The sequence below is a fragment of the Cryptomeria japonica genome, chromosome 5 (genome assembly GCF_030272615.1).
Source record: "Cryptomeria japonica chromosome 5, Sugi_1.0, whole genome shotgun sequence".
In the NCBI taxonomy this organism is placed as follows: Eukaryota; Viridiplantae; Streptophyta; class Pinopsida; order Cupressales; family Cupressaceae; genus Cryptomeria; species Cryptomeria japonica.
In genome coordinates, this window is record NC_081409.1 from 531,441,011 (window position 1) to 531,461,031 (window position 20,021).

At 38.4% G+C, this 20,021-nt stretch overlaps 1 protein-coding gene across 2 annotated transcripts in view; it reads right to left on the reverse strand.

Annotated features, from left to right (window-relative positions):
- The window catches only part of LOC131069161 (urea-proton symporter DUR3), a 31,950-nt gene extending 14,773 nt beyond the window's left edge, over positions 1 to 17,177 (reverse strand). Inside the window, exons 1-5 of one of the 2 annotated variants that reach the window (XM_058004515.2) lie at positions 16,744 to 17,177; positions 14,565 to 14,672; positions 14,375 to 14,470; positions 14,091 to 14,173; positions 13,713 to 13,933 (exon numbers count right to left, since the gene is read on the reverse strand). In XM_058004515.2, coding sequence (XP_057860498.2) covers positions 13,713 to 13,933; positions 14,091 to 14,173; positions 14,375 to 14,470; positions 14,565 to 14,672; positions 16,744 to 16,920 — 685 coding nt within the window. In that variant the 5' untranslated portion in view covers positions 16,921 to 17,177. Of the gene's footprint in view, positions 1 to 13,712; positions 13,934 to 14,090; positions 14,174 to 14,374; positions 14,471 to 14,564; positions 14,673 to 16,381; positions 16,608 to 16,743 lie in introns of those variants that run through there. The other variant, XM_059221508.1, reaches the window with a different exon arrangement.
- Between the last annotated feature and the right edge of the window lie 2,844 nt (positions 17,178 to 20,021).

Here is a 20,021-nt window from a genome sequence, read left to right on the forward strand (position 1 = left end):
AATCCTTCATTCAATTCTAACAACATGAAAGCAAATCTAAATTAACTTTAACTAAAGTGTTGAGGAAATTGAAACCATGCTAATCATTCAAACAACAAAGATTACAAAGCCTTAAGAGAAAGCGCTCATGCAATATATTATTTGGAAATGACCTTCACGCAACAATACATCAAAAACCTCACACTCTCCAAATGAGAGGAGGTAGCCTTATATAGTTTTTCAAAAATAAATGAACGGCCAAGCTCAAACAGTGATCAAGGGCCTAGATTGAAAGCTACAAACCCTAATTAGGGTTTCTCAAAACTCTATTAGTTTGAAAGAATGAGAAAGTGACATGTAGCACAGCTGCTATTGTCACTGAGGTGAGTGTCCAATTTCCCCTTTTGCAGATTCGATGTATCTAGACACGATGAGCCTGACCTCCTCCATAGTGACACTTGGCAAGTTGCTAATCTGGAAGTCGATGATGTCCACATCATTAGTACATGTGGTGAGGATGCCTTCCCACTCAACTGCTTGGGCAAGAAAGTTCTCGTCAATAAAAAGAAAACTTGCAATCCTTGAAAGATCGCCCTTATCAATCATCCCCGAGTCTTTGAAAAAGCTCGACTGAATTCTGGCTCTCAGGTTCTCTACCTGCAAGTGTTTTTCTCGTATACTCTCTTTCTTCCAGATCTTTGATGCTACACGAAACACCTTACTCAAAATTTCCCTGACACTTTCCTTTGTCTCAAAGCACTTAGTCTCGGATTTCTTTAGGACTTCAATCCTGGTGAACAAAGCATAATACCAGGTGTTAAAGTCATATCTATCCCCAGCCTATATGACACCTGCATCCATCAAACTTCGTTTTGACAGACCTCGGATAACCTTCAATTGCGGAAGTATTTCATCTTGAATTTCTTCAACATCTTCTCGATTTGCAACTAGGTCCTGAATTCGACTGACTAATGAAGAGGCTGACTCATGTGCTAATACTAAATTTTCTACAAGTATGCCAGCACGTGTCAAAGCATCTGACATCCATTCCTTGGCCTGTGTGAATGTGCCCTTCATGTCCTCGTAATCCTTCATTGACTCTTGCTGAAGAGGCTGCGGAGGGGTGACCCGGTATCTCATTGTTGAGTGGCCTGGTGAGATGGAGAACATATTTCCTCCACTATTGGTTTTCTTCCTCAACCTTCTTCCTTTTCTCCTTCTCTTGGGCTAGACTCACCTTGAGGGCGTTGCAAGAGTCGTCAAAGTACTGGACTTCTTGGTCTTGAGTAGGCTTACCCAGCTCTATAGTGGTAATCTTATAATCCTCCAGGGCAATATTGTCCCGAGTTTTTCCTTCCTTTGGCACAGCTATCTGAACTGTCCGAAACCCTGCACTATCCCTCTGAATCAAAGAGAATTTTCCGGCTGGCTTAGGTGGCTTGACTATGACTGGTTCATTCACCTTTTCCAGAAATGCTGTTGTATTCTCTTCAGAATGGGTTTCCTTAGGGACCTTAGCCCTTATCCTTTCCCTCAGCCAATCAGGAATGGTTGACTGCTCCACAATATTTTGATCAAACCCATCATCTGTCCTTCCTGGTCCAGTAACTATACCATCGAGGAAAACTATTGGGGGCTCGGGCTCTTCAACTTCTGTGGTTGCATTTGAAACGTGTTCCCTGTCCAGACTTTGGACAGCTTCTTTCATTATTTCCTCAATTGAAGGAGAAGGCACTCTCACTTCATTATTTACCATATATGTGTCCATCTCTTGCTCTTCAACTGCATTTTGATCAGGCACAGCAAATGCGGCACTCAGAATGGAATGACCTTCGTTGGACTCACGTCTTTCCCCAACAATTTTCTTTCCTCTGGCCTTTCCAGAGCTTCCAACTAATTCCTTCCTTTTCCGGGACCCAACACTCTCTGGATTCCGAGCATTGCCTGCAAAGATACAAGGGTTGGAGGACAGAGAGTCATCTACTCCCATTAAAACATATGTCAGGGCCACACCTTTAGACTTCAATTGTTTCATCCTCTCAGATGTCCACCACTTAGAGTATTCGACCACCGACCTCATGAGGTCTGCCAGATCTGACTTCTCTCCCTCTGACCAATCGATCAAGGCTAATGGCTCATTCCTCATCTTCTCAAAGCCTGGCTGCTGAAGCTCAAGGCTGTCTTCTACTTGATCAACAACTCTAAATACTTTCGTTGCTCTTACCATGCTCAAGGGAATCCTTGACCAAAATCTCTCCTAATTTCGAAACTATCGGCTGCATTAGCCCAATAATCTTCCAAATCAGCTTTGTGCTCAAATGCCATCCCTTCAACCCTTTTCATCCTATGGAATGGATCAAAATTCTTTCTTGCTTTGTACTGGTAAAAAGGGTACCAAGCCAGCTCTTTCTCAGCAGTGGCAGCGGCTTGTGATGACGAGCATGTGTCTAGTCCATTTCCAATCGTGAGAGAGGAGGTTCCTACCTTCTTCTGCTTATCTCTTTGAACTGTCATATATCCCTCCAATTGCCTCACAACCTCTAGTAGCACGACTCGGTTGGTAGGGTAAGCTGGGAGCTTATAAGGAGATCCGGAAAACCCCTGAATTTTGATGTAAGTGAACTTTGGGTATTGAATATACCAATATCCGAATCTACTTATGAAGTCCATAGACTCTTGAGAGAGTCTCTGATGTAGTCCACCTTGCAGTGTCCGTGTGATGTGCATTAGAAATGTGTCATTCACCCTCTCGAAATGGAACTTTTCTTCCATGTGAAGCTAGGGATAACAATCATAGACGGGAAACTGGTTTTCTTTGTTTCCCACTTCCCCTCTGCAAGTGAGGCCTCTGTATCTGTAGGTTCTAGCCAGGGAATAGAACAAGTACGAGCTCATGAAGAAGGTCCTATTTGCTTCCAGATTCTTCAGCTGGCTGTTATCACTTATCATTCGAGCCCAGTCTATCATCTTAACTCCGTTCATTATTTCATTTACAAAATAATACATCCAAGGCTCAAATGGAGCACCTTGAGGATTCCTCATTATCCTGTTCAGCAGGACAATCATATCTCCAATATCTTCTTTGAAGTACGCCCTCACCAAGCTCTTCCTCTGTAGTTTGGAGGCACCTTTCCTTGGCTTGTCCAGCTAGGAGTGATTGACAATGGCGTCATACTCCTCCAAATGATCCCAATACATGCAATCAGTTTCATCCTTGGTTACTGTTGTGACATATTCACACATCGCCCCATTGCAAATGGGGACCCCTACTTTTTTTTTGCTTTCTGGGGTTTGCTTTCTAGGTGTTTAGGGTTTGTCTGTTAGCCTTTGCATTTTGAGTGTCGTCAAGGGATCAATAGGATGGTAGGCTTTGCTTGAGCCAAGGGAGCTAGCAGGTTCTCTAGGTTAGGGTTTCTTTGAGAGTCTTCCTTAGGGCCTGGTTTTGATCTTGTTGCTAATTGTGTCTTGCTTGGTGAGTGAGTATCATTCTTGAAGCTCTGAGCTAGGTCAAGTTGGTGAGTGATGAAGTCTGGAATGTCATCCTGATCTTCAAATGCCCTGAAATTTGGCTAAGTCTGGAATGCCCTGATCCTAAAATTTGGCTAAGTCTGGAATGTCCTGATCCTGAAATTTGACTAAGTCTGGAAAACTAAAGAATCCTCCAAAAACTAGATTTTGCAATGTAATTCCTGGAGGTCCGAAACCACTCTCAAACATCCTGAAAGTATATATGGAATATAACTTAAAGTATAAGAAACTTAAATGTTATATTCCATAAAATGATCCTGACGGAGAGACCAAAATGTCAAATTTTGCTCCTGACCCTTCCAAAGGGTCCAAAGCGAATTTCGCTCCTGACCCTTCCAAAGGGTCCAGAGCGAAATTCTCCATAAGACATTCTACTTTGACCAAAACCTAGAACTAACGCATTCCCAGGCTTGAATGAAGGTAAAAACACTTGTTTGAATGAAGAAATGTGAAAATGAAGTCAGGATCTTAGCCAAGAATAGGGATTTCGCTCCTGACCCTTCCAAAGGGTCCAGAGCGAAAATCTTTGTAGCTCTCATTTCCTTTCAAATTTTGGCTAAGTGTTGGTTTCTAAGGCATGTTTGAGGATGAATTGATATGTTTTTGCCTAGAGATGGAGTTGATTGATTTTGAAGAACAAGATTTTGGCCTAAAGGAGAATTTCGCTCCTGACCCTTCCAAAGGGTCCAGAGCGAAATTCATCATAAACCTTATTTGTTGCCTTGAATGGACTAGAAACCTTGTTCCTAATGTGGAAAATGATCTAATTTTGCCTTATGAGGTGGTTTGAAGTTTGAAAAGTGAGCAATCTAGCCTGGACTGAGATTTTCGCTCCTGACCCTTCCAAAGGGTCTAGAGTGAAAATCTTCTTAAAGCTCATTTCCTCCTAAGTTTGACTAAATTTTGATTTGCAGGGTATCTTGGAAGGAAAGTTGGACATCCTTGTTGCCTTTGAAATGTTTGAAAGCATTGAAAAATGAAGGATTTTGGACCAAAAAGGAAATTTCGCTCCTGACCCTTCCAAAGGGTCCAGAGCGAAATTCCTAAAAACTCTTATTTTTGCATTGAAGAAGGTCAAGTTCTTGGTCTTTTATGAATTGAATGGAAGGGAGATAGCTTGTCTTTGCCTCTTGAAGATGTTTTGAATTGAAAAAATGAAGAATCTAGCCCAAGTCAAGATTTTCGCTCCTAACCCTTCCAAAGGGTCCAGAGCGAAAATATCTGTAAGAGGCATTTCTTTCCTTGTTTGGCCAAATCTTGATGACCAAGGCATGTTGAAGGAGAGAATTGACATGTTGGAATCCTTGGGGATGCTTGGAAGTTATGAAAATGAAGGATTTTAGCCAGGAAAGGAAATTTCGCTCCTGACCCTCCCAAAGGGTCCAGAGCGAAATTCCTTATAAGCCTACTTTTTGACCTTTCTTGGACATGAAACCTTGTTCCTAGGGCAATGAAAGATGAAATTCTACCTTGCAAAGAAGTTTCAAGTTGAAAAAATGATGATTTTTGGTCAAGAATGAGAATTTCGCTCCTGACCCTTCCAAAAGGTCCAGAGCGAATTCTCTCAAAACTTCTCTTTGCTATCAATTTTTTGCTAGATCAAGTGTGGGATAAGGTAAAATCAAGGAGAAGTTGCCCCTAAGAGTGACTTTAAGTTGCTAGAAACCATGAAAGATGAAGGAATTGAGCCTAAAAGTGATTTTCGCTCCTGAGCCTAAAAGTGATTTTCGCTCCTGAGCCTAAAAGTGATTTTCGCTCCTGACCCTTCCAAAGGGTCCAGAGCGAAAATCCTAAAAACCATCTTTTCTTCCAAAATTTGAGCAAAGTTAAACTTGGACAAGGGTGCAAGAAGTCATTTGGATTGCCTTAGAGTAGATTTTGGTCGCCAAGAATGCAAAATTTGAAGCCAAATGAGAATTTCGCTCCTGACCCTTCCAAAGGGTCCAAAGCGAAATTCCTAGGATCACCCTTTTTTCCTTGCAAATCAAGTCAAGTTTTTGGTTTTTATACCCTGGAGAGGAGTGAGGCAAGGTGTTCTAAGTCTTGGAGGTGATTTGAAGTTGAGGGTCTAGAGCGAAAATCCTAAAATCTACCTATTCCTTTCAAATTTATGCTAAGCTATGCCTAGACCAAGGTAAAAGATGCCCTTGAGATTGCCCCTAAGTTGATGGTTGTCTCCAAAAATGATGATTTTAGGCCAGAGGAGGAAAATCGCTCCTGACCCTTCCAAAGGGTCCAGAGTGAAATTCATCAAAGTCACTATTTCCTCTTTGTGTCAAGACAAGATTTTGATTCCTAAGGCATGAAAAGACTGGAGAGAGGTTGTTTAAGCCTTGCAAGATGAGTTGAAGTGAAGGAAAACAAGCAAAGAGAGAAATTCGCTCCTGACCCTTCCAAAGGGTCTAGGGCGAAATTCTCCAAATCAACCATTTTTCCCTTGAGTGAAGCTAAAATGTTGATACCTATGGCATGGTTGAGGCTGCAGTGAGGTATTCTTGCCTTGTAGGGTGAATTGAAGTAAAGGAAGTGTAAAATAAAGCCTAAAGAAGGAATTTCGCTCCTGACCCTTCCAAAGGGTCCAGAGCGAAATTCTCATTATCACCTAATTTGCCCATGTGAGAAGCTAAAAGGATGGATCCCTAGACTTTGTTGGACTAAAACAAGCATATGCTCACCTTCCGGAGGATTTTGGAGTGAAAAAATGGGGTAATTGAGGCCTAATCAAGAAAATCGCTCCTGACCCTTCCAAAGGGTCCAGGGCGAAATCCTTAGGGAAGCCTATTCTTCACCTTGTTTGGGCCAGGCAAAGTGCTGGTTGTGAGGTAATGTTGAAAAGAGGTCTAAATTGGCCAGGAATGCAAATTTCGCTCCTGACCCTTCCAGAGGGTCCAGGGCAAAATTCTTATAGGGCCTGTCCCTGGAAAGAGTCTTGAACTAACTTAATTTTGATGTCTTCTTGTTGATGATTTAAGGTATAAAATGCTATGTTGAAATGAATTTGTTATGTGTCCTTAATCATCTTTTTGTTTGTCTTGCAGTTAAAAGGTGACCAAGGCAAGACAAGGACAACCTTCTCCAGTCCGGCATCAACAAGGACGACCTTCTCCAGCCCAGCATCATCAAGGACGGCCTTCTCCGGTCCAACATCATCAGGGACGACCTCTTCCAGTCCAGCATTTGAAGGAAAGGTACACCATCCATCCTGCACATCGAAGACAAAGGAAGTTAAAGCAAGGGTTCGTTGAAGAAGCAAACAGTTTCAGAAGAGTTAATTAAAGCTAGCTTCTCAGCAACATCAAATTGAATATCCACCAAGTTACAAGTGTCAAACAAGGTGGCATCCCAGTCATCACTCCTCCAGTCGGATTGGTCCACCTCAGCGTATCCAGATTCAATGTACCTGACTCATCAAAGATGGCACTAACTTCGATGTACCTACCCCGATTATCCATTGGTCGAATATTCCAGAGAAGACATGTGTCCAAATAATGCAATTATTTCATTGGCTAGAATTGAGTTGTTGTAACAAACCCTAATTAGGGTTTTCATTGTAAAATCTCGGCCATTGATCTCAAGTTGATCTGAGCCATCGAATTGTATTGAGGGCACTATATAAGCCCTGGCTCCTCATTTGTAAAGGCTAATAGTTAGTCAGGAGTTAGAAGGTGAATAGTTAGAAATAGTGAATAAGTCAATTAATAGTATAGCAATTAGAGTAGAATAGAAAGAGAAGGCAAAGATTGTTGCCAAGATGTTGTTGTAAAAGGCTTGTAAAACTTCATTGAAGAAATGGTGAAATCTATGGGTCGATTCAACAATTTGCATGGTCTCTATACTTCTCAAATTTGATTTCATGTTATTAGATGAGTGGAAGAAATGTGTTTGATTGATGGTGAAATTTGTATATCCATACTACTAGCAGTTTGTTGATTGCAGACTTGCCTTGTGTAGTCAACTGGAATCATTCAGCTTAAGCTTAACTTCAATTGTCGCTTCTTCACTGATATGCATCAGCCTGATGGTGTCTATGCCTGTAGCGATGATCTGAACATCATAAAGTTTTCCTCCGAAGATCGCACTAATCTTGTGGAGATGGTCCTGGGATGTCAAAACAAGACTTAGTTAGAATTTCATCAAAGATCAATCATTGCTCCTACATTCTAAGTGTCAGAATTAGATCCTTCCCTTGCCCTCATCCTTTTTTCTTTTTTTTTAAAAAAATCTAGGCTAGTGAAATCCTGTGTTCCAGCAATATTCAAAGCAAATCGGACGTTTAGTCATCAAGTGTAAGTCCCCTTGTGATTCCAGCAAAATCACATCATACCACAAAGAGCTTATCCACGAGTAGAGAACCTACATACAAGAACCTTGGAGTTGCCTCGACTGATCCTTCGGCGAGATCTTCAGCAGTCGGGAAACTTTGCTCAAGAAAGGATAAGGTACCTTTAGGTATATTATTCTGTGTTCACACGTGCATGAAAAACACATCAACAGTTACGTACACAACATTATGATATTCTGGAATTCCGAAGGCTTCCCTGACGGCCTCATCGTTGATGTTTGCCAACACTCTTCCATCTGGTGCGACAATATCCCTACTGATAGGGTTGTAGTGCCTAGCGCACTCAGCTACCAACTCAATGCACTACATGGTAGGGAGAAAACCGGCAGCATACACGATGCCACTTTTCATCATTTTTCACGCGGTTATTGTAGGCACGAGGTTATCTAAACTGAACATCCGCTTCTTGAACTCCCTCAGATTGATATGCCCGAGGTTAATGTCGCTAACATTCTTCCATTTCAAGGTCATTCTCGACTCAGGAGGAGCATCCTTGTCTACTTGGAACTTCATCGTGCCTAAAATCTGCAAATAAACATGAAGCTTAAGTTAGAAATCAGATCTTGGATTAAAGAAAATCGAGGCTGCGAATGGCTAAGTGCTTGGAGATTTTTATTTTTTTTACTTTACTTTCATACTTAGCCACAAAAATGGATTTTCACGTGTAAACTCTTCAACCTAAGGACATTTATGATTGCAATCCAAAAAGGCCAAGTTCTATAACTTCAAAATTCTCGTTCCATTTAGTCAACAAAATGATTTTTCTCACTAAAACTTTGAATAAGTCCACAAAAATTACTTCCAACGAATCTGGAAAACTCAGAAAATGCAAAAAATCTGCATTTAAAAACTAACTTCACCTTCGAATAAATGAGAATAAGGCTAGAAGATAGAAGGAATCTTAAGAAAACTCAGAAAAAGTGACAAATCTGCCTTCTACCAGCTAATTCCACTCCAAAAATCTGCGGATACTTGATAACAATGAAGCTATAAAATCAGAATTCGTCAAGAAGCTCACCCAACCTGCAAGAGATATCCTTGCACAACCAAGATTTTCTTCCAAATGACCTTCAATCTGCGAAATACTTCTCAGTATTTTCCTTAGCTTGCTCAGAAAGTTCGAACGTCTTGGTGTGAGAATGAAGAAATAAAGAATGTATTTGTAATGAAGTTGGTTTTCACAATTAGAAACACGCAAATACCATCCAATTCATGTTTCTAAATTCGACTTCAACCTTGAGAAAGTTTCCAATTAGATTTCGAGTTGTGCTGTCATCTCTTTGAGTTCGAAAATCTTACTCTTGTGCAAGTTTCTAAACTGTTTTCCCACTTCATATTCGAACTAGGCCTATAGATTGGCATCTTCCCAAAGGTTTCTAATTTGGAACTTAGTCTAAAGATTGTCTCAATCTGCAAATATCCTCTTTCTAATTTTGATTAATGGTTCAAACTCGAGTTTCCATTTTGATTTCCCAGCTCATTGATCTTCGAATATCTCTTTTTTCAACTTTCTAAATTAGTTAGCAGTTCGAATTCTAGGAAGATTTGATGACATCACTCGCATTTTGAACTTGCTGTTGACTTTGTTTGACTTCCAAGAGTAGGGCGGAGTTTTGGGACTTCAACTTGATGCTTGGGCGGAGTTTTCATCTTCCAACTTGATGCTTGGGCGGAGTTTGGAGGTGCCTCTATCATCATGTTAGAGTTTTGTTTGCCTTAAACTTCTTTCATTTCATCCATAGGGCGGACTTTTGAAGCATCCCCACTTTATGGCAGACTTTCTCATGTTCATTTCCTATGTCTTCCTCCTAGGGCGGATATTTTAAGCATCTCCATAGGGCGGAGTTTTGGAAGGACACCAAGGAGGGCGAACTTTTGGAAGGTCGCCATGGCGGACATTGGAAACCACTCCCAGGGCGGACTTTTGAGACCACTCTACAACTTCATGGAGGGCGGACTTTTGGATGACCTCTTCAAGGCGGACTTTGGAAGGTTGGCCACTTCAAGCATGGCGGACTTTTATGACATCTCCACCATAGGGCGGAGTTTGAAGGCATGACTACCAAGGCGGACTTTGGAGACACCTCAACCAAGGCAGAGTTTTAGTCTACCTCCTCAAGCATAGCAGACTTTGGAAAGACACCAAGGAGGGCGGACTTTTTGGAAGATCTCTTCAAGCATAGGGCGGAGTTTTGGAAGGCCTCATGCATGGCGGACTTTCATGAGACATCAAGGAGGGCGGAGTTTGAAAGGTTGGCCACTTGTTTGGAGGGCGGACTTTTGTGCTCCCTCTTCAAGCATGGCGGAGTTTTAGTCTACCTCCAAGGTGGACTTTTATGAGACATCTCCACCAGCATGGCGGACTTTTGCGCTCCCTCCAACATGGTGGACTTTCTTCACTTCTCAAGCATGGCGGACTTTTCTTCTATCTCCCTCATAGCTTGGGCGGAGTTTTCATCACCTGCCATAACACTCAACATCACTCATTAGCCAGACTTGAAAAAATATTTGGAAAATTTCAAAATTTCACAATTTTATCAATTTTAACCAGATTAACTTGAAATTTGAAATCCATGCTCAGGCAAACCATCTAAATCATCATGACCCCTAAAATGTAGGAACCTAGCTTTTTAGGTCAAAACTTGGAAATTCTTGATCACGATCGAAGCAGGTCAGTGGTATCAGTGCAAACCCTAGGTCCCCACTCCGAAAAAGCAAAAAGCAGGCATCCCTAAAAAATAGGGAAAACTTTCTAAAAATAGCCATACCGAGGATTGGGCTAAAAATGCCAAAAACGAAACTTCCTAAAAAATAGGGAAAAGCAAAAAAAAAAAACTTTCTAAAAATAGAAAGTTGTTCAAATTCGTCCAAATCAATTGCGATCTTCATCCTTTGGCCTTTCTGGGCACTTTGACGGTATCCGGACTCTGTTATCACTTGGCTTGCAAAAACTAACTTTCAATCTCTAGGACTTGAACCGTTCAAAACTGAGCAAGGCTAGGCAAAACTGAAGCGGAAGGCCACAGGCACTAACAAAAACCCTAGAAAGCAAGAAAAGAGAGGGTCCCCATTTGCAATGGGGCGATGTGTGGAAAAGGTCACAACAGGATCCTAGAGCCACATTGATTATTCAGGAATGAATAGTTATGTGTTTTGCAATTTCTTGAAGGCAAGCAACTCCGGGGAGGAAGGACTATGTCCTCCTTTTAAACAAACTTGACTTGCAAGCAATTAGCTGAATTCTCGAGTTTTCTTGTAAGTTTCTTGTTGAGTTTGGAGAACTCCAAAATTCTTGGAGTGCTCAGATTGTGTCTTGCAAAGATATTATTATTGGTAACGAGCTTAGTTGGTCTTGGTGAGCCTCGTGTCGCTTTCAAAATTGATTTCCGACTTCTTGGAAGCTCTCCAAACTTCTTGAAGGAGGAGGCTATTTTTAGTAAGTCACCCGATTACTTCAAATCATCATCCGAAGACTTCAAGATCACTTTGGCATGATCAGAATTGCATAGTTACATCACTCTAGTACTTTCTGCAACTCGGGTAAATCATTGAGTAAGTTTTTAATTATTCACTTAAGTTGTTCAATGTTAAAATATTAAAAAAAGACAACTTGGTGTAATAGCTCGTTAAAAAAGTGTTAAGTTGTGTTTCAATTTGGACGCTTAGGGAAAGGGGCCCTTTGCACATGATGTATACTATTATTTTTCAAAAAGGTCAATTTGGAGGATAATGAAATTATTATTTTTAAATTATTGTTATTTTTCTCTAGAGAAGTTATAAAAAGAGATTAAGGAGTCATTTAAAAGAGTAGACTAGAAAATGTTATTGGCTTTGGTTGTGGAGAGAACCTGAGTTCTTCCAATCTTTTGAGGACAAAATCACTCTTGAGATTACTATTTTTGGAGATGAAAACCCCCTAGCTAGTTCGTGTGATCTCATGCAAGAATCACCATTGTGCTACAAAATGAAGCTTCAATTTTTGGGTTGCAGACATAAGGGATTTTGATGTTTTTTGAAATTGCAGATTTTGATTTTGTTTATCTGGTGTTTTTATCAGAAGATTTGTAGTGTTTAATGAGATTCAAAAAATTCCCTATCTTGGTCATACATTTCACCCATGCCAGGCTGCCCCTTTTGGAACTGATTGTTTTTAGGGATTTGAGACTGAAACTATGTCTTCATACTATCTGTACAAGTCTAAACTTGCAAGCCGTACAATATTAAAAGAGCAGAATTATTATTGGTGAGACCGTACCATATGTTGTCTTGTGCCTACAAGGAATGCATGAGAACTTCTAGGTAGAAGCACTGCTCTTATTGGAGAATTTTCTAATTGTATGATGGCATCCGGGCCCTTAGAGGATATTCCCATCAATTTGGGGCTGGACTTATGAAGTCTTCATGACCTTTAGGAGATCGTATAACCCTCTGTACCTGGCATACTAGTTTTTGGTTCAACATTTCAGACTTGCACTCTTTTGATATTGCACATCAATCTGATATGGGATCATTTTCAGTGATAGTTTGAAGAGATTTGAGGAGTTTGATGATGTACTTTCAAATATTGGCAATTTGGAGATGTTTTTATGTTTCCATTTGTGCTTTTTGTGCATTACCAAAAAGTATCCCAATCTGATTGGACAGATAAACAGCAGCAAAAAGGATGTTATCAAATGTGCACCTGTATTGCACTTCATTCATACGAAGCATCTTGCCATTCTTTTCTTGTTGAGTTTGATTTTACATTTAAATATCTATGTCTAATGAAATATTGCAATAGTTTATTACAGTTAATGAATCATTATAAACACAGGATGGCAATAACATCAATGCGTTTGGCATAAGCTCTTTGATTATTGTACTCACCCCACTGAATACGTGGTAGCTTTGTATTGATTTCCACTAAAATAATGGATGGTTTGGTTGTTACTCACCCCACTGAATAAGTGGTTCATTTGTATTTTGTTTTCCGACTGAATAAGTGGAGGTGCCCTTTTGCTTTTGCACTACATAAGTGGAAGTGCCCTTTATTTGCCCACTGAATTAGTGTATGTTTGTGATCGCACCTTGCTAAAGAAGTGGCTGTTTGCTTACATCCAGTATTGCATAAGCACTCCACTGATAAGTGGTATTGGCTGGCTTGCCGCCTAGTGCATTTCCTTTCAGTAGTAACATTTCAGTTTTATTGTATAATTTTGAACGCCGTATGCTCTCACCTAGCCCATCTCAAGAACTAGGTGATGAGAAAGTGAAAAGGAAATTGCATTGCATGTTACTTTCAGTTGGAAGTTATTTTCAAAAAAAAAAAAATGAGGTATATATTACAGTTCACTGCTAAGTATTTGAATTGGTACTTGCTATGACATGTAAAACTGAGTCATATTAATTTTTTGTCATAGATCCATATTTTAATCATTTGAATCTGATTTCAAACTTTTAAAGTATGCTATATTATAAAGGTTATTGAATTCATATTTATTGACTGTAATGATAAGTTTTATTGCAATCCATCAAATTTTTGATGTTGAAGAAAGGGCCTATTTATATGTAGTATTACTAAGAAGAAATGCCAAATTATGCTTGGAGGCAAATTTGCTATTCTACCTCCAAGCATAATTTGGCATTCTGCCTGAACCCTTTATTAGGGGAAAGATACTTCACTTTATGTTATAGGAGAGAACTGAAGCAAGACAAGTAAGGTCAGATGGCATCCACCTAGAATTTTACTGAGTAGTGAGCAATAAATTTCTTTTAGTAAGGATAATTGCTTAGAGATCGAAAGGTTAATTAAAAAAAAAGACTAAAGTGAGACATGTACAACAATGGCCAAAATACATATAATCAATCTAGCTGGAATGCATACCAATAACTGAATGTATATAGCTAGCTAAGAAAGTAGCTTTCAGTCCTCCTGCAAGTGTGTAAACAATGACACCAAGTGGAATCAGAAAGCTAGCAACATATATATTTACACCAGTCAAAGCATTTACAACAGCAGAACCGCCCAGCAGTAGCATGGCTGTCACAATGATGTTTGTCAAAAAACAAAATGCAAGGAAGACCATGTGTGTAGCAGAGCCCCATCTGTAAATTACCAGTGCAAGCTTTGGTTAGATAAGCATATACAGTCCAAGTTACATATGTCTGTTTATAATTAGATGACAACTAATGTTGGAATATGTCTATATAGCATGTGAACTATCTAGGGTGTTCTCAAATAACTTAATAATGGCTCACATACCTAGCACGTACAATCTCGCAAACAGTGTGTGCATATGGAGCCTTTCTTTTGATTTCAATAGCAATGATTCCAAACAAGAGAACCTATTTTTGAATTCATTCAGAGTTATTTTAGTGAAATCACACAAGAAAATGATTCTTAAAGCAGTATATTAACAGCCTTATACTTATTGATAGTGGTGCAATTTATTTTTTATGAACTTTGAATTCTAACTTTACAGTGTAAAGCAAAGGAATTTTTTCTTTTGTACATTATAGAATCTGATGCAAGATTGATTACAATACCTGAATTGTAGCACCACTTGCATACCAAAAAGGCCCACTGACGCCATATTCCCAAGCAACATTTGAACTCTGTAAAATAGTTGCAGCCCATGTCCACTGCACCAATTTTGGTCCCAAGGTTAGACAAAAGAATGGAAGTGGACACAATCACCACAGAATCAAGAAACTGGAATAAATACTCCATAATTACCTGGGATACAATTACACTGGCTATGAGCCCTGTTTGGACATTTCTACCAGCTGTGTTAAACCATTCAGATGTATGTCGAGATCCAACATAGCGCCGTTCTAACCACACCTAATTTCAAAATTAAGAACACTATATCAAAAATCTTCATACATTTTGTATTCACAAAGATTTTAAAAGTTTATTCAAGTGGTGGAATTGAGTAATTTCTTATACCATACACCTTTTACTTTCTCGGTTTCGCAAATTAATTTAGACTTTGTTGCATAGCAAAATAAGGCTTAAAAGCCCACTTTGTATTCACAACGAAATTATGTATTTAGTGAGCTTACTTTCAGTGCAGAAATTGAGTAAATATTTATACCATATACCTTTTGCTCTCTCAAAATAGCAAATTATAAGTGCCTTTGTTGCATAGCACAATAAAGCTTCAACATCAACCATACAATTTCATAAGGATGTAAAACGAAATAAGTGGATCTTTGTCCATAGTTAAGGAGCAGTTGCAGAAGTAGAAGAGCCAGTTAGCCAAATTTCAATAGATCAGTGTGGTTTGAGGTGAGAAGAATCACGGCCATGCATCCCATTATAAGAAACGAGAGCAAGCAGAGCAGTGGCAAATCACTTCTTTTTTTGGTTGGTTCAACATATTCCAAGACTCAACCTTAACTTTGCAAGGAACTTGCTGATGTTTATTGTTGAGTATAAGTTGTTAATAGCAGCCTATTATCTTCAAAGGTTGCATGAATTTTCTCAAACTTTTAAGGTTTGTGTTAATCAATTTGTCTATAATTCATTTGTTAGAAACCAAAAGATCGACCCGTTAATGCCCGATACAACCGCGAGATTTAAAGAATCCACGGGAGGCGGTTAAGCCATGTCGCAAACCCGAGCACTGCGCTGCACAACATAAGGAGACCAAGGGTGCACACCTTGTAACAATCCCCCCAGTGCAAGCGAGGGGTTTGAACCCATGACCTGGGCTCTGATACCACTTGTTAAAAACACAGTTGCCGTTGCACCAAAAGTTCGACCTATTAATACCCGATACAACCGCAAGATTTAAAAAATCCACAGGAGGCAGTTAAGTCATTTCGCAAACCCAAGCATTGCATTGCACAACACAAGGAGACCATGGGCACACACCTTGCAACATCTTTACCAGTTAGGGCTTCAGTTGGCACTTACCAGCTTTAATAATAAGACTATGGACCTGAGTTCAAGGTAAGAGCTTTTGCCTTTAGTTGTATTTAATTAGTAGATGCTTCTTTCCACCAAAACAAGTTGAGGTAGCATGTATCTGAAGTTCAAAAAATGCTGCCTTTGTTTCTTGTATTTTTCTATCTTATTTGGGATGTCCGTAGCTTCTGCTAATTGTGAGATGTACCTGATAAACAAGATTTTAACAGAAACTATTGAGGATTTCGTATGTCCTATTCATTTTACCAAATTCCTTTTATTACGCATACTCGATGTTAAATACCATATGAGACTGGAGTTTCATACGTCCAAATGCAAAAGTCATCGTGTGTAGAGGTTACTAAACTCCATTTTACAAATTAGACTTTAATTGCTCCATTTCCATTGAAAACATGCCCACTTGGAAAGACGCGGTGATCAATGATGTATTGCCATGGGAAACATACCTACTCGGGTAGGCAAAGTGATCAACCCTTCAACTTACCACTAGAGCACAGCTTGATCAACATAAACTACTGCCCACATAAATACCAAAATATTGGACAAATTCCCTACATAGATGTCTCGACTGAAACAAGTCTATAGGTGTCCGTGTGAATGCATAAAAAGAAAGTTGATACCTGGAGGATGACCTTTGTTTCAACTTTTGGGCAATGGCCCATATCCACAGCTACATATTTTATAGCTTTCTATAGACACGCCTACTTCTACGATATATGGATTCTGCCTCTTTAATCTTTTTTCTGGGTTTGTGTATGCTCGTTGGTATAGATAGACTTGTAAAAGTGCCTAAAAACTGAATATTACTAAATTGCAGTTATCATAAAGAAGTAAACATAATCTGATACGTTCTCCAGACAATTCTGGACTAAAGGATGTTAAAAGTCGTCTCTTCTAAAGTTGTATATACATATAGCAGTAAAAGGAAAAAGCTTTACGCAAGGAATAAAAACAGTATATCCGGCTTCCAAATTATGCATACCAGGAATGAAGTGAAAATAGCAAAGAAGGCACCAAACCCCAGTATTACAGCGTACCCGACGCCCTGATTAAGCACTGTTTGGCCTTGAAAAAAGCTACTCTGTCTCATACACTCTCCATTATTACCAACATAATATTTTTCATTGAGTCCACTTGGCGGGCAGCTCGCTGTAGCCATCTGTTCATTTGTAGACAGGTTTTCCAAAAAGCAAAGGAATATATATCATAGTAAAGATAGACAGAATAGAGAAACAGAATTTCCTTGTTGGGAAGAAACGAATTGAGTATTTCTCCATTGGTACCACTGCAGCTCCTCTAATAAACTCGTGAGATTCCATTGAATGACTGGCTCAATTAATGTATGCATGTGGACCAGTACTGCTGTGTATGCTCATTGGGCGCCCGTTCATGGTTTCCAAAATATTGGGAAAAAGCTCGTGGACGGAGTAGTCAGTCTACTCAAGAATGTACTTTTATTCATATTTATTAATAATTAATTAAAAATTAAAAATATATTGTAATATGATTTAATTAATTAATAAATACAGTCAAAAATACATTCTGGTGTGATAGACATTACATTTATTTTCTTTTTTTATTTATCAATATTTGTTTTTACACAATTCTATTAGAATAAAATAGAATAAAAGATTTATTAAGTGCATGAAGTCAAAGATAATTTATGGAACAACATACTCTATTATTTTTGCATTGTGAAGTATGACTTTTTGCAATTTAATTTAATAATGAGTTATTTCACTCTCTTCACCTAATTTTTGTTGAACGAATATTGAAAAGAAGTAGTTGTTAAACTACTTTTGTAGTTGACTCTACTATTATGGTATGCTTTGAGTCTAAAATAAAGTATTTTTCAGTTTCCATTTTGACGCAAGATACAAACCCTCTCTTCGCAAATTTATTTGCACGAGATACAAACCATCTCTCTCAATTATCTTTTGTCTTTTTCAATCTTCCTATTTCACATCGAAGATGATGTGAGTTAATCCTCAACTACATAATAAAAATCTTTGACCTCCACGGGATATTAGCCTATATATAAGTATTTTGTTGATGGTCCTTGTTGGGGTTAAATGCGAGTTAGTCCTATGGAAGCACCTATGAATTTTCATTGCCCTCTAATTGTTAAACCTTGCTAAAATGCTAAGGTTGTGGTTGCATGCCTTAAACCCTAAACCCTTAGCGTTATTTTGAATTTGTGTTATGATTCTATGTTGACCTATTTGAGGTGATCACCTCCTTTTAAGACATGTCATGAATTCATGTCTTTTGCCCCGTTCGAAATTGACCCCTTTGGCCTAGCCACTAGTTAGTCCCATGTATTGATATTTCCAAGTCTCGACATCTAAGTTTAAAGCCTAAATCAACAGTCATCACTGCATCATGAGCTCCAAATATGTTAGAGCCACACTGATGTGCTAGTCGTTGATTTATATCTAGTGGGACCTGAGTCATCAAACTTGTTGGGACTAGTGTGAAATCCTTAGGTTTAGGGTTATGTGTTGTCTTTTAAACATCCTAAAACCCTAACTTTCTTATTTCCCTTAACTCATGCTATAATCAGTCAATGACTTGTGTTTCTCGATTGTAGGTGGTTTTAATCACAACTTAGGGTCTTTCAATCGTTTAAGTAATCAACCCTAAGTGTTGATGTGTGTGTGTGTGTGAAAAAGTGAAATAAGTTTGATAGTTGCAGGCACAACACTTCAATTAAGTCATTACATGTATGGTTAGACAGATATAAACATGAATATGAAAACCATAACAAATTGACTAATTGCCTTCTAAAATATGCGAGTATAAAATTGCTCTTAGATTTTTATAAGCAATACCAGTGACTAGACTACACCAAGACGAAGGATTTAATCTATATGAGCATGAGATTAAGCTAAATGGATGCAAGATTCAAGCAATAATGACTCAAGCAATATGGATTCAAGAAATAATGAATAAACTAAATATGCAAAAAGCTAAACTAAGATGCAAATAATCTCAAAAAGCAAGCACAATATATTCAATGACTCCAGAGCAAAATCAACATAATAATAATCTCCAAGGTGTTTCTCAAGTATCTCTAGGGTGGTTTGAATGAGAGCTGAAGGTTGAATTTATAGAAATTCACAAGAGAGATCAAGAAAAAACACAATTTAGAATTAATTGAAATAATTGAGAAATCAGGTTCAGTTAACCTTCAAATAGATTCCAGTTATAGTTTAATTGAAATGCATTCAGATAAGAAGTTCGAGTTGTATTAGAAATAAGAATTAATTAATTACATGCACTTTGTGATAAAAATAGGTAATTCTTTGATTTATTCAAGAAAAGAGTATTTTCAATGCAACTGAACTTCTTTTTTTCAAAAGTATTGAGTTCCAATTTTAGAGAATGATTAATAATTCAATTAATTGTTTTTCTGATTTCAAGTTCTCAATTTAGAAAAAGAAATAGTATCTCAAGTTTGATTTCTCTCTTAATTTAATTCTTTTATTTTATTTTCAATTTAACTCTTGCTTTGTGATTAATTCCTCTTTTGTAATAAATTAATTCCTTTTTTGCATGATTAAATGACAAATTTATTAATTAATTAAATATGCTAGGATATTTAATAAATTAAACAGGACAATTGATCAAAATGATATTCTTGGAATGATTCAATTAATTAAATAAATATTTAATTAATATAGAATAATTCACTTGCCATGTGACATTTGATGATTGAAGAATTAATTAATGTGCTCAAGATTGATTTAATTGTCTTTGATTGGGACCTTGGTGATATTGTCGAGATTAAGGGCCCATGGTTTAGATGACTAAATTTAGGGTATTGCATTTACCCCTCTTTGAATTAATGTGCGAGCAGCGCGTTGGTTCAAAGAATAGTTGATGTCTAGGACATGCCAATTCTGAACTTGATTGATCACGAACCAGATGAAGAGCAAGGTGTTTAGCTTGATTTGAAGCGATGAAGCTGAACAAAGTTGATTAAAGCGATACCGATCCCGAACTTGATTGAACTAGGAACGATAGAGAGCAAAGATACCAAACTTGAACTTGATTGATCAAGAAGTGGATCTTACTGATCTAGAACTTGATTGAACTAGACACAGCGAGCGAAGATAAAATCGATCTTGAACTTGATGGATCAAGATACGATGAGTGAAGATAAACTGTCTAGCTTGATTTGATGCGATGAAACTGAACACCTGCTTAGATTGAGTGTGTGATCAAAGATACTCTTTAAACCCTTGATTGAGTTTAAAC